General features: G+C 36.3%; 1 protein-coding gene across 1 annotated transcript in view; it reads left to right on the top strand.

The window, feature by feature from the left end:
- STARD13 (StAR related lipid transfer domain containing 13) overlaps positions 1-14,075 on the top strand; it is a gene marked incomplete at its 3' end in the record, with an annotated part of 454,133 nt that overhangs the window by 17,887 nt on the left and 422,171 nt on the right. The window contains 1 exon segment of the mRNA XM_014591552.2: positions 7,489-7,624. Within this exon segment, the coding sequence (XP_014447038.1) occupies positions 7,595-7,624 (30 nt within the window).

The following is a 14,075-nucleotide window of genomic DNA, read 5'->3' as shown; positions in this document are numbered from 1 at the left end:
GGGGTGTGGTGAAAAGGGAACTCTCTTACACTGCTGGTGGGAATGTAAATTGGTCCAACCACTGTGGAGAACAATTTGGAGATTCCTCAAAAATCTACAAATAGAACTACCATATGATCCAGCAATCCCACTCCTTGGTATCTACCTGAAGGACAGAAGAATACTTATTCGAAAAAGTGCGCTTGCACATCGATGTTTATTGCAGCATTTTTCACAATTGCTAAGTCATGGAAACAACTTAAATGCCCAGGAACTGATGAGTGGTTAGAAAAACTGTGACACATATACTCAATGGAATACTATTCATCCATAAAAAACAACAAAACCCTGGCTTTTGAAAGGAAGTGGATGAATATGGAAGACTTACTGCTGAGTGAAGCAAGCCATGCTATGAAGGAGAGGCATTGTATGTCCCCAATTAATATATACCAAGTGTCTGTACTCTTATATATATATATTTGAAACCATACTGCTTCTGTTGTTATAGAGTCATAAAATTATACAAAATTATAAGAAATATTATGAACATTATCTTTAAAATTCAGTATTTTGAAATTTTTAAATTTGTTTGTAAACTGTCAAGAACTATGGAGTATGAGCTAAAATTTTTTGATAAGTAAATGTTTGTGGAAAAATGTAAAAATAAATAAATAAAAGGAAAAAAAAACCAAGCATGCATCTTTAAAACAAGGATTACTTGACCAAATTAAATAATTTGGAAAGGAAGAGATCTTTTTTTAAAAAATGTCAATTTCCCATGTCTACCTGCTGGATTACATTTAAAACCATACAGAAAACATAACACTGTCTTCTGTCTTTTATCACCAACTGTTTTTCTTATCCTGTATAGAACATACTTATAGTGCTTAGAGCCATCTTTACACATAGCAGTGGATCATCCAGATAAGTCATGTAGCTTTTACTGAGCTTAAATATCATCCCAAAGAAGATATTCTAAAGTTCTATTACTGAAAGTAAAATCATTTTTTTAATTTTATTTTTTACTTATTTTACTTATTTCTTCTATGAGGGAGAAAGAGAGACAGGCATTCCCACCAGGGTTTTCACTCCATGATCTACCTGCTTATCTGGCATATACAGAGAGACATATACAGAATGTGAACCAGGACCTTCCCATGTGAGAATAATGAATACTAGTGACTACTATGCATATTTAAAACTCTTTGATTTTATAAAGGCTCCCTCTTTTTTTTTTAGCTTTTCAGTTTTAAAATGCAACAACAACACAAATGCACAGGGTTTCCTTTATTTAAAGTGAAAAGTCACATTCCTTAACACATGGCTTCTTATCTGAGGGTCCCTTTTACCTTCCATACATCAGTGGGTCGTATCACTGGATTTGGAAGAGACATTTGAGTTCTTTGATTAGCATGGCACTTCTTTTCTTAGTCTGTTCATGTTGGGTCTCTGGTGAATTTTGTCTGTTTTTAAATGTCTGTTTATTGATCAAGAAAAGAGTAGAGAAAGTGACTAACTTTGTACTTTAAATATGCATGCTAAATTTTTTATAGAAGTCAATTAAAAATAGAAATAGAATGCAAAATTTATCCATACTTCTGACTTTTTTTTTTTTTTTGCAGTACTTGACTCATCAGTAAGAGTATAGTCATAGCTCATATAGAAAACATTCACAATTATATCTCTGGTTTCCTTAAGTCCTGGCAATCACGTGGGTAAAACACACTCAAAATTAATGGGAAGTAATAAATAAAACTCCATGAGTAGATCCTATTAATATCTACATTTTTATTCAATTATATGACAGAAATAATGAGAGAAGTAACTTGCCAAGATGGCACAGACAATAAGCAGAGGAATCATGATATGAATTTAGGTAGTAGCCTACTTTTCCTAAAGTAAAATATAAGCATGAAATAAATGTTAGTTATTGTGATGGAGAAGAGGAATATTGTGTTTAACAACAGAAAATATGAATGACAAAGACTTCTCATCTCTCAGATCTAGAATCAAGCAGTGTCTTTCTTGATGAACAGGATAAGTAGATTAGTCTCAGTTACAGGAAGAAGTGAGGTTAGAAACATTGCCAAATATTAATTTAATACAAATTATTTTAGTATAGCTTGAGAAAATTTTCACATGTACTTAAGTTTCTTCACATTGTTTTTTTTTTTTTTTTGCGCTCACCAGAGAGACAGAGTGACAGAAAGCAAGAAATCACCCCCCAGGGGGGATGGCCATGCCGCAATCCCTTCTCCTCCATTCTCCTCTCAGGATCTTGGGCACGCACGCACACGCGCCCGGCGTGAGTTCTAAGCCACAGGGTCCGGGACACAAACCATGGTCGACTACGTGGGAATCCAGCGACATAGCCATTACGCTAATTGCTGGTTCCCTTACTGTAGTTTTTGATAAGTGATTATCTAGAGAGCATTTGATAAATTCCAACATTCATTATGATAAATAATCTTAGAGACTGAAAGTGTACTTTAATAATATAATGCATGTATCAAATCATGGTTGGTTTAGGTTAATTAATGTAATTCAAAAATTGAGAAAAATCTGATCATCTTAATAGAGAAAAAGAACCTAGTAAAATTCAACATCTTTCATATTAAAATTTTTGATCAGGAGCTGATAATGGCAAAACATGATAATCTTTGAAGCTGACTCACAGGGAAAGGTTCCAAGTTTGTGTCTGAAAACCTCCCTGGGTACACTGGGTACACACATACATTACCTAGGACTGGCTGGGGATGGTGGATTTTGACATTAGGAACCTGTTTGGGGTGCTGTCTTTCTCTTTCTTACTCACAAATAAAGACATAGGTGAATGAACCTTTAAAAAAGTTCAAAAAGTTTTGACCACAGGAATGGAACTACCTGATTACGAACAAAAATCTATATAGCCAGAAAACAAAAAAAAAGTATAGCCAGTATCACATATGTTTATTTTTTTGATGTTTATTTTTTATTTTTTTAGGTTTTTGCCATAGGATGTTTGAGCTCACCAGAGAGAGACAGACAAAGAGAGTGAGAGAGAAAGAGAAAGGAACTCCCACCTTCGGGGGGATAGCCACACTGTAATCCCCTCTTCTCCATTCTCTTCTTGAGATTCTAAGCACACATGCATGTACATGAACTTGGTGTTTTTCGTTTTTTTGTTTTTCAAGCTGCCAGGACCGGGACGCAAACCACAGCTGGCTATGTGGGCATCCAGCACCTGGTGGCCTCACTAGTATTACATTTATGCTTGTGTTGGCCTGTGGTTAGGGCAGCTAGATCCCACACTGGATTCAAGTCCACAATGGCTTGGAAATCACACCAGGTGCATGTGCATGCATGTATGCCCAAAATCCTGAAGGGAAGAAGAAATAGAAAAGAGAGGATGGCAGCATGACTCTGCCCCACAGGAGGGCTTTCTCACTTTCTCTCTGTTTGGCGTGTACATGTGCCCTCTGGCAAAAATTTTTTTAAAAATGGAGGAACATTGAAAGCATTCACCTTAAAATCAGAAACAAGATTAGGATTATTACTTCTAGCTAGTTTTTTGTTGTTCGTTTTGTTTTGTTTTTTTTGAGAGATTTTTGCTATAGGGCGTGTGTACTTGCCAAAAACAGAAAGCAAGAAATCACCCCCCAGAGGGGATGGCCACACCACAGTCCCTTCTCCTCCATTCTTCTTTTGGGTTCTTGGGCACGCACAAACATGCACCCGGTGTGAGTTTAACCCACTGGGTCCAGGACTCGAACCACGGTCTACTACATGGGAGTCCAGTGATGTAACCATTACGCCATCTGCTGATCCCATTCTAGCTAGTATTAACTGGAGATCCTGGCTAGTGTCATTTGGAAAATGAAAGAAAAGTACAAGGAGTGGAAAGGAAACAAAATTGTCATTAGTCCCAGGTGTAAGATTACAAAGACTTTTCAGAGGGTAATTTTTTATATTCATATATACTTAATAAAAATATTTAAAATACTAAAATTACAAAGGGAACTTACAAGTTTTTATGGATAAAGACAAGTTAATGGAACTTCTGTATATCAACAATTTACAGGACACAGAAAATACAATTTTTTTAAAGAAAAGATACTACTTATAACAGCATCAAAAATGTGAAGAGCCTTTGCATACATTCAATAAGTGCTACAAAGAATTGTGCGTGTATCTTGGGAACCTTATAATACTTCTGGGTCATAATGATCAATTTGTTCCTGCAGATAAAACTATTTTCTAATCTCCACAGGTATTTATTATCCATAGTGTTAGGATCCCAAGCCCCTTAGCCAGCTGAAGGAAGTTCTACTATGCAAGAGACTCTTGCTGGTATTTAGACAAGGGGAGTTCTGGAAGTGCAGATGGGCTAGCATACAAAGAGTAATACAGTACAGAAATCATAGAAGAATCAAGGGATTTTTACCTCCCATTGGCTATGTGATTCCAGTCAAGAAACATATCCTCCTTAGGAATTCTTATATCAGACAGCAAAACAGAGTTTTAGGGAAACAATACACCATCTCTGGGGGGAAAAAGTTAGATAGTAAACGTGAAAGTATCATACACAGGGTTATTTGTTTAAAATTCTGTCATTGAGCTGTAGTGATCTACAGTAATTGAATGTATAAAATAAACTAAAATAATAAAATAAAATTCTGTCAGTGAATGCTAACTGAATGCTAATTTTTCTGAAGATAGACCTTAACTTTCCAAAGTGAGAACTATCCCAGACTTGTAACATAACAGCAGCAGCAGCAGTACTTACTTTTTTTTTTATGCATTACACAACAAACCTATTGAAATAGGTACTAATATCATCCTCAGTTCATAATTAAGCCCATAGCAAGTGTTCTTTTAGATACTTGTCAAACTGTGTTTCCACCAGCTCTCAGAAATAGGCATTATCAGTAATCAGAAGAATGCAGTACTAGTCAGCTTCCTTGCTGCATTTTCAGTATAGTCTAATTTGTCCCTAGTTTTTTCAATTCTAAGAGCTTAAAATTTTTGAAGTTGCTGTGTTTTTGAAATAGAACATGGCCCTATAATCTTCCTCATGGCCTTTAGTCAAGGGCAGAAGTGTATATACATTCTTAAATTCTTCATACTCTTCACAGACACATTTTTGGAGCTAGTAAATTTTTGTAAAAAAGAACAAATTCAGAGATTGTCTCAAAGAGAAGTAAATATATAAAACAAGTAACATAATACCTGCAAAAAAGTTTTAGCTACCATCATAATTACTTTACATTTTCATCATTTCCAATTCTTCCCCCATCCTCCCATAAAGGAAGTTGTTGCAAATAACAAATGTATGAGAAAAATAATTTCCAAACAGTACATTTAAATATTCGACATAGACTTGGCATATTCCTATGTACTCTCATTCCAATAGCTAAATTTGTTAGGCACAAAGTATTGAATAAATGTCAAAAAGTATTGTTTTACAGGCAAAGTAAGACTTGACAGTGTTACATTCATATACAAGTCTGTTTATCTTCCCTGTCCTTACCCCAAGGAACAACTTGAAATGAGTAAAATTTTAGTTAAATGAAAAAATTGTGTTTCCAAATTTTCTTACTTCTACAGAACTTTCTCCATTTTCCAGATGGAGTAGACCAAGGGAGAACATTGCAATAGAGGCTACTGTTGCCTTGTTGGAAAAGTCATGATACATTTTTGCAACAGATGGGGCTAGTTTACTTTTGGAAGTACAAGAGTCATTCACATCTACATTATTGCTATGTCATTTGACAGCCAAGAGTTCTAGTTTCATTCTTAAAAAAAAAAAAAATAAAAGTGATTTGTTGCATTTTGGAGGTTTTACAACAAATTGATGATGGAAGACAAAACTGCATTTTTGCCATATTCTAATAATTTACTTCTGTAAAAAGAAGAACACGTGTCAAGCTTTTTCGTTCCCCACCACAACCTATGGACTGAGATTATAAGATTTAAAAGAATAACGTTATTCTGTCTGAATCACATTTTATTATTTAAATTTTTAAGACTTTTGGTGTTCAAAGGATACAAAATTTTATATAGACAAGAGGAATGAGTTCAAGAGGTATTATAACCACAGTAACTATAGTTAGTGATATATTGTACTATAATCTTAAAAAATTGCTAAAGAATAGATTCAAAGTGCTCTCACCACAAATGAAAAAATAAATATGTGAAGCAGTAAGTTAATTGTAGCTTTATTTAACCATTCCTTGTTTTATATGTATTTTCAAGCATTATATTATATACCATTAATATGTATTAGTATTAGTTTTTTACTTGACAAATTTTTATGAATAATACATATTCAGTTTTGATTTATAAAAGGTTTTAAAATACAGCAATATAGTACAGTATTTTACCTAAAATCCTTTTTGGTTTATAAACTGACATTGACAATGAGCACAGAGCACAGACTGTAGCTCTATACCTGGAACACATTACATATTTAGTAATAGTAGCTAACAATACTGTTTTTGTTTGTTTGTTTTTATTTTTTTTAATTATCTTTTTAAAAATTTATTTAAATATGCCCAGAAAGGGGAAGAGAGAGAGAGAGAAAGAGAGAGACTGAAAGTGAGAAAATGACCCACCAGGTCCAGGACTTGAACTGTGGTTGGCCAGGTGGGAGTCCAGAGCCCTTAACCTCCATGCCACCTGCTGGCCTGAATACTGTTTTCATTATAATGTGTACTGAAGATTTTTGACACTGACAAGTTTTTAGACTTTATTAGGGCTTGGGAAGCCTAAATATTAATAGGAAAATTATTAATATTTTAAAATACAGATTTTCCTAATCTAAGATGGTTAGAACTGTGATTTTTCAACTTTATGACTGAGCAAAAGCGACATTCATTCAGTATAAATTGTATTTTGGGTACCCATACAACCATTCTATATTTTACTTCAAGTACATTATTCAGTAAATTAAATAAGATATTTAATGCCAAACCAGCAACTAGCATAATGGTCTCGCTGCTAGACTCCCATATGGCCAACCCCCGTTCAAGTCCTGGACCTAAAGGCTTGAAACTCATGCTGGGCACATGTGGAAGTGTGTCCAAAGTCCTAAGAAGAGAATAGAGAAAGAATTGCAGAGTGGCCATCCCCCTTGGGGGATGATTTCTTGCATTCTCTGTCTCTGTCTCTTCAGTGAGTGCATGCACCCTATAGCAAAAATCTCTCCCCCAAAAAAGATATTCAATGTTTTATTGTAAAATATGTTTTCTGTTAGGTCTGTACTGAGCATGTTTAAGGTAGGCTAGGCTGGCTATGATGTTTGTTTGGTAAGTTAGGTATTAAATGCATTTTCACTTAACAATATTTTTAACTTAACATGGGTTTATCAGGCTGTCACCCCATTTGTAATTCAAGCAGTATCTGTATTCTTACATTTTATGTTCATTTGTAGAACCATTTTGGATCTTAATGTGTTTTTATTGACATAATAATAATTTTCTTGAATTATTGCCTGAGAATAGTTCTTTGTATGCATATTTTTTTCTACAGAATGCTATAAACCTGGAGAAAAATCTTTAAAATATATTATCAGAAGAAACGAATTTGTAAAAATAAAACTGGACACATTCAGATTCTTAATGGTGTGCCAAACCAAATGTCAACTGGAGCTCGACCAAAAACTAAAGTAAGTGGCTTTATTACAGAATACTCTGATGGGGGGTTTGAGTCTTACTCATAGTGCTATTCACCAAAGTAAAGTAGCCCTATTCACACATTCTATTTTTTGTTTAAATTTAACATTAGGGTAGACCTGTTTTTCATTATACCATAAGGACATTCGTAATAAAAACACATACAGTTGCTAATATTTACAAAACTGGAAAAATACTTTCGCTGTTAAGACAAAATGGTTGTGATGGGCAGAGCTATAGCCATGAGTTGTATACACTTCAAATAATTTCTCCACTATTATTGAAACTTCATGCTGTAGTTGCAATTTTCCTTAACTATAATTAAAAATATTCCTGTGAGACAATCTATTTCCCATTGTTCAAGGGTCCAGAAAAGAGGCATGAGTCTGGGGAACATATCTACAAAAATTGGCTACTAACATTAAATACTCTTTAAGTAATTGCCATTATTCTATCATGCTAAATCATACTAGGAGGGAAGGGCTCTCCACTGATACTTTCTTTAGAAATTGTGCTTCACAAAGCAATGTGGAAAAATAGAAAATATTCAACACACATTATAATGAAAACAACATGGTTATCTACCATTATTAAATATGTGATATGTTCCTGGTACATAGCTACACTCTGCATTCTTTGACTATTTAGTCCATACAACAATGCTATAAGACATTACTACCTTCATTTTCTAAAAACAAAACAAAACACTGATCTTCACAACAACATAATAAAGTTAGTGGGATATGCTAAGTTAATGTTATTCTCACGTAAAAGATGAGGAAACCAAGGCTGAATAAATGTGAGTTACCCAAAGGAACAAAACTAGCAGCTAAGTCTTGATCTCCAGGATCCCTATGACTGTACTCTGTGCCAACACACAAGGCTCTGGAAAATTTTTGTGCTACCTTTTAAAAAAGGTAATGCATATTACTTAGTGTAAGTCAGTCTTTGAAAGCTACATATAATATGATTCCAAATATGTGACATTCTGAGCAAGAAAAAATTAAGGAGGAAAAAAAAATCTGTGGTTGCAGGTGTCAGGTAGAAAAATGAATATGCAGAGAACAGAAGGGTTTTAGGACAGTGAAACTATTCTGTACAATATAATGGTGGATATATGTCATAATACATTTGTTGAAATCCATGAATGTACACCACCCAGAGTGACTCCTAATATGAACTGTGGACTTTGGGTGATGATGAGGTGTCAGTGGAGGTTCATCAGTTACAACAAATGTAACATTGTGGTGGAAGCTTCTGATGGTGGGAGAGAATGTGCATATTGGGGGCTTGGGGATAAATATGAAACCTCATATCTTCCTCTTAATTCTGCTGCAAACCTAAAATTACTTTAAAAATTAAAGCTTGGGTCCAGAAGATGGTGAAATGGTTACATCACTGGACTCCCACGTAGTCAACCGTGGTTCAAGACCTGGCAGCTTAAACTCATGGGAGGCACATGTCCATGTATGCCCAAAACCCCAAGAGGAGAATGGAGGAGAAGGGATTGTGGCATGGCCATCCCCCTGGGGGTAATTTCTCGCTTTCTGTGTCTGTCTCTTTGATGACCACAATCTCTCTGTTTTTATTTAAATAAAGCTTAATTTTTTAAAAAATGCATTCTAATTAAAAATAATAAAAGAAAAGTGTAATATGTAGTAATTATATTTACTGTGATCCACATCTTGTGTCACTTTGATAAATGGCTGGTGGATATACCAGAGTTTTGCACAAGACTACCTTCTTAGACTATTCCTCAAGCCAAGAAGAAAGAACTTCTTGTACATCAATTGATTTTTTTTTTTAAGGCTAACAGTGTAAGTTAAAAAAGAGAAAACCATTATTTTTAACATGATGCTATAGTTCATTGTGTATTGCTTCTTTAAGGGAAAGTAATTTATTAAGAAGGCATTGGGGACCTATCTTAGCAACTTTCCTAACAGTATTTTTTTTTCTTTCTTATTCCTTTGTTTTTAGAATAAGCTCTTAATTATCCTTGGGCAGATAATTTATTTCCAAATTAGTTCATTCAAGATAGGGACAGGATAACTTATTAATAATTATATAAAAATTTGAGGGTATTTAATTTTCTTGTCCATTCACAAAATCATAATCTGTCTTTAGTCAATTCTTAAATGACACAGGAAGTGAAGAGAAATATATCTCTTCAGATGTTACAGGATCTGTATAGCCTTTGAAAATCTTTTTCTGTCATCTGTTTTCATCACCAATATGTGTCATGGGCATTCCTTCCAAGATATTCTCTTGGAAATAAGCAGGGCCCTTTTGGCAGAGGCATATTTTTGAAGCTGTGCTGTGAATCTTTAGGCAGCTGATAAATGGATTACAAAAGCTTCTTTTACTGTTTTCCTAGTCTAGGGAATCATTTCCAAAGATCCATATCTAGTTCCTTTAAACATACCAGAGGAGCTCAGAGACTTCATAGCAGAGACAATTTGCAATTGGCTAAATTTCTTTCAAGACAGGAAACAAATCCTTCAACCTAATGCATATTCATTCATCTGAATTACTAACACTCTATTGTTTTCTCAAACTAGCCTGAAAAACTCAGTTTCACCCACTAAGTACCTGATAGAATTCACTACCCTATATAACCTGCTGAGAGACATTTATTTACTTCTGAACATGGTTCTGGCTATCAAACAGGAAACTCTGTTCTAGCAAAATCCAGAGAGCTAGGCTTGCCCTAACTCTAGGCAGTGTTCTCATGGGCAATCTGTGCAGGGGATGGAGGATAAAGGTGCTTAACCCTTGTTACTTATTAAGACTTCTACATACTTTCAAATGAAAATTCCCAAAGTCTGCAATACGGTCTTCTTTATTGTTAGGACTACTCAAATCTACTGTCAGATATCACTTCCCTAGGGACAAAAAGATGCATGATAGCTGTTGATGGTACTTCAGTATAAGATACAGAATGATTTAGTATCAAAACTGGGCTTACGTACTCTCATCAAAAACAGGAGCCTTAGCTCAGGTCAGAGCTGCCATCTGCAAAAGGTACTTTATCTAATTCATACAAAGGTAGCCTCTGCTCTAAGACAGTGAATGCCATATGATACACATTTTTCCTTTTAATATTTATGAAAAAAACACCACCTGGGCCAGCATAGGCTATGTTTCATAAATTGGCTAAGGGGATGGTTGAAGTCAGGTTGGCAGAAACAGTAAGAAGTCCAAGTTCAAATTGTAAATGTCAGCCAGGTTGCCAAGGCTAAGAAGAATATTTAACAGTGAGCCACAGCCAAAGGAGCACCAAGTAAAGTTGAAAATCTGAGTTTTTACTGGCCTGTCTGTTCTCAGTTTAAGAGAGTAGGTCAGGCTCATTTCTAAAGCTAATGACTCAGGAACAGCTTTTGATCTATGCTTAGTTCACAGACTCATTTGTAGTAGGGAAGAGGCAGGACAGGCTTGAGCAGAGAAGATTGGTGACCAGAAGACTGGCTTGCTCTTATGACCTTTAGACCATAACCTATACCTTCCAGTCCTCATTTTTCCCTGAATCCAAACATTTATGTCTACCAGTCTTGGCATCTCTGAGTACATGATTTGATGTACCTCAAACTCAGCATATCAAGTCTTAAACTTTACTACATTTTTCTATCTTCGTGAAAATTACTTTAAGTAACTCATTATTCAGCCCAGAAGCCTGGGTTTTAGTTTCATTCATCTCCCTTAAACTCACATTTACTGTCACCAAATCTATCTTGCCTGCATTTATAAAAATGTGTTAATGCACATTAGTGTTCTTGCATCCCTAATGCCACTGTCCTAGATTGGACATCCCTCACTTGAAATATAGCTGAATTAACTAGTCTCCCTGCCTTTGATATCAAATACCCTTTATCCAATATCCAAAATGCAAAAATAGTTATTTATTTATTTTAGGTTTTTACCTTAGGGCACATGTACTTGCCAGAGAGAGGGAAAGTAAGAAATCACACCCTGAGGGGATGTCCACACCACAATCCCTTCTCTTCCACTCTTCTCTTGGGATTTGGGGCTTGCACACACACATGCCTGGTGTGATTTTCAAGTCTCCAGATCTAGGACTCAAACTGCGGTCAGCCATATGCAAGTTCAGCACCTTAACCACCACGCCACCTGCTAACCCCAGAAGACAGTCATTCAAAAAGTGAAATCTGATTATATCTCTGTTCTATTGACAATTATTCAGTGTCTTCACACTGCCTTTGATAGAAACTAAAATTTCTGTATATGGTAGACAATGCCATTCAAAATCCAGCTGTACGTGCTTCTTCAGTCTCTCATCTCTGGTCTTCCCTAACTTTTACTCTGTGCTCCCAGACATAATAAGCTACCTTTGGACCTTTTAGTCCCTTCTCCCATTCCTTGTATTTTCATCAGTTGTTCCTTTGACTTGGAATTCACTTCTGTTTTATTCACATTCAGTTTACTAGATTCTTAAGACTGCCTGCAGAATGACCTTGTTCTAGCATTTATCACAATGATGGCTTTTATGTTTCTTTTCCTCCTTCATTGGACTTGAAGCAATGTGATGTTCAAACTGTATCACTTATCTCTGTAACCATAATGCTCAGCATAGTAACTGAAAAATAGATACTCAAGGGACCAGCAGTTGGCATAATAGCTATGTTGCTGGACTTCCATGTAGTCAACCGCAGTTTGAGTCCTGGACCTGGTGGTGGCTTAAACTCATGCTGGGCATGTGTGCGTGTGTGCCCAAGATCCTGAGAGGAGAATAGAGGAGAAGGGACCGGTGTGGCCATACCCCTGAGTGGTGATTTCTTACTTTCTGTCTCTGTTTTTCTGGCGAGTGCACATGCCCTATAGCAAAAACCTTTCCAGAAAAAGATACTCAAGACATGTTTGAAATTGTGGTATGTTCTGGTTATTCCAGCTGGTAGGGGCTCCTTTCTCTCATGAGGTAGTGACAGGAGTTGTTACTCAGACACATGTGAACAGTGGTTTTGGCACTATGTTAATGCTAGAAAGGAAGATGGAGATACATTCACACCACAAAATGTTGATGGGTTTCAAGATATCAAGAATTAAATAGTCAAGAATAATGACTATCTGTTAAGTAGAAATTTCTAAAGTGTTTTTTACCTTAGTCCACCTTCTAGTCATTCTCTTCCTTTCTCTGAGAGCACCAACGTTTGGGCATCATGGTACCTTCTCCATAGCTACCTTTTTTGCTTTGAACTATTGCTATTCTTTCATTTCTTGAATCCTAGATATAACAAAAACAATTCCATCAAGGACATCTCTTCTGTCTGCAAGATTCTAAAAGTTTTCACTAGTAATTATAAGAAATAGATAATGAACAAAAGGACTTTATAGGGCTTGCTCTGTTAACACAATGCATTGCTCAAGAAAAGCTAGATCCCACATGGTGATGACAGTTTGAATCCCCAGCCTGGTCAGCCTGAAACATGCTAGGCATGCATGTGAGTACCCAGGATCTGATGGACTGGTAAACAGGAGGAAGGAGATTGTGGTATGACCAGACCCTGTGGATGATGCTCATTTTTCTCTGTCATATTCATGCATGAATGAAAGACTATTATTGAATAAAAGATGTTTTTAAGAAAAAATACTTTACATAATAGTCTCTTATCAATAATTTTAAATTTTTCTCAAAAGAGTGTTGGAATGTGACAGATAAGAGATGGGTCTTGAGGAATGTATATCCATACTTTGGAGACCACTTATGTTTAGTGAATTTCCTGTAATCTAATTAGAAAAGCTAAGAACTAATTAAGGACTATCAGAGGACTGCATAGAGTCAAAATAGAACAGGGGCTAGAGATCTGGCAAACAAACTGGTACCTTGGTTGAAAGATAGCTACTAAACTGAGGGACCAGTAGTTAGCATAATGGCTATGTTGCTAGACTCCCATGTAATTGACTGTGGTTCGAGTCCCAGACTTGGTGGCTTAAAATTCACGCTGGGCGTGTGTGCATGCGTGCCCAAGATCCCGAGAGGAGAATGGAGGAGAAGGGATTGCGGCGTGGCCAACCCCCCTGGGGGTGATTTCTCGCTTTCTGTCTCTCTGCCTCTCTCTGGTGAGCGCACATGCCCTATAGCAAAAACCTCTCCAAAAAAAAAAAAAAAGATAGCTAGATAGCTACTAAACTGAGACAGAGGAGAAGCCCTGGAAGGTGATGCTAAGGGAAGTATATTCTGCTTCTTTTTTTTCTTTTTTTTTGAGAGAGAGATTTTCACTGTAGGGCGCTTGCGCTCGCCAGACAGACAGAGACATAGAGACAGAAAGCGAGAAATCACCCCCCAGGGGGGATGGTCACGCCACAATCCCTTCTCCTCCATTCTCCTCTCGGGATCTTGGGCACGCACGCACACGCGCCCAGCATGAGTTTTAAGCCACCGGGTCCGGGACACGAACCGCGGTCGACTACGTGGGAGTCCAGCGACATAGC

This window comes from Tupaia chinensis, unplaced genomic scaffold (assembly GCF_000334495.1).
Source record: "Tupaia chinensis unplaced genomic scaffold, TupChi_1.0 Scaffold000597_1, whole genome shotgun sequence".
Taxonomy (NCBI): Eukaryota; Metazoa; Chordata; class Mammalia; order Scandentia; family Tupaiidae; genus Tupaia; species Tupaia belangeri.
Note: the sequence above shows the minus strand (reverse complement) of the source record. Positions and strands in the feature narration are given on the sequence as shown.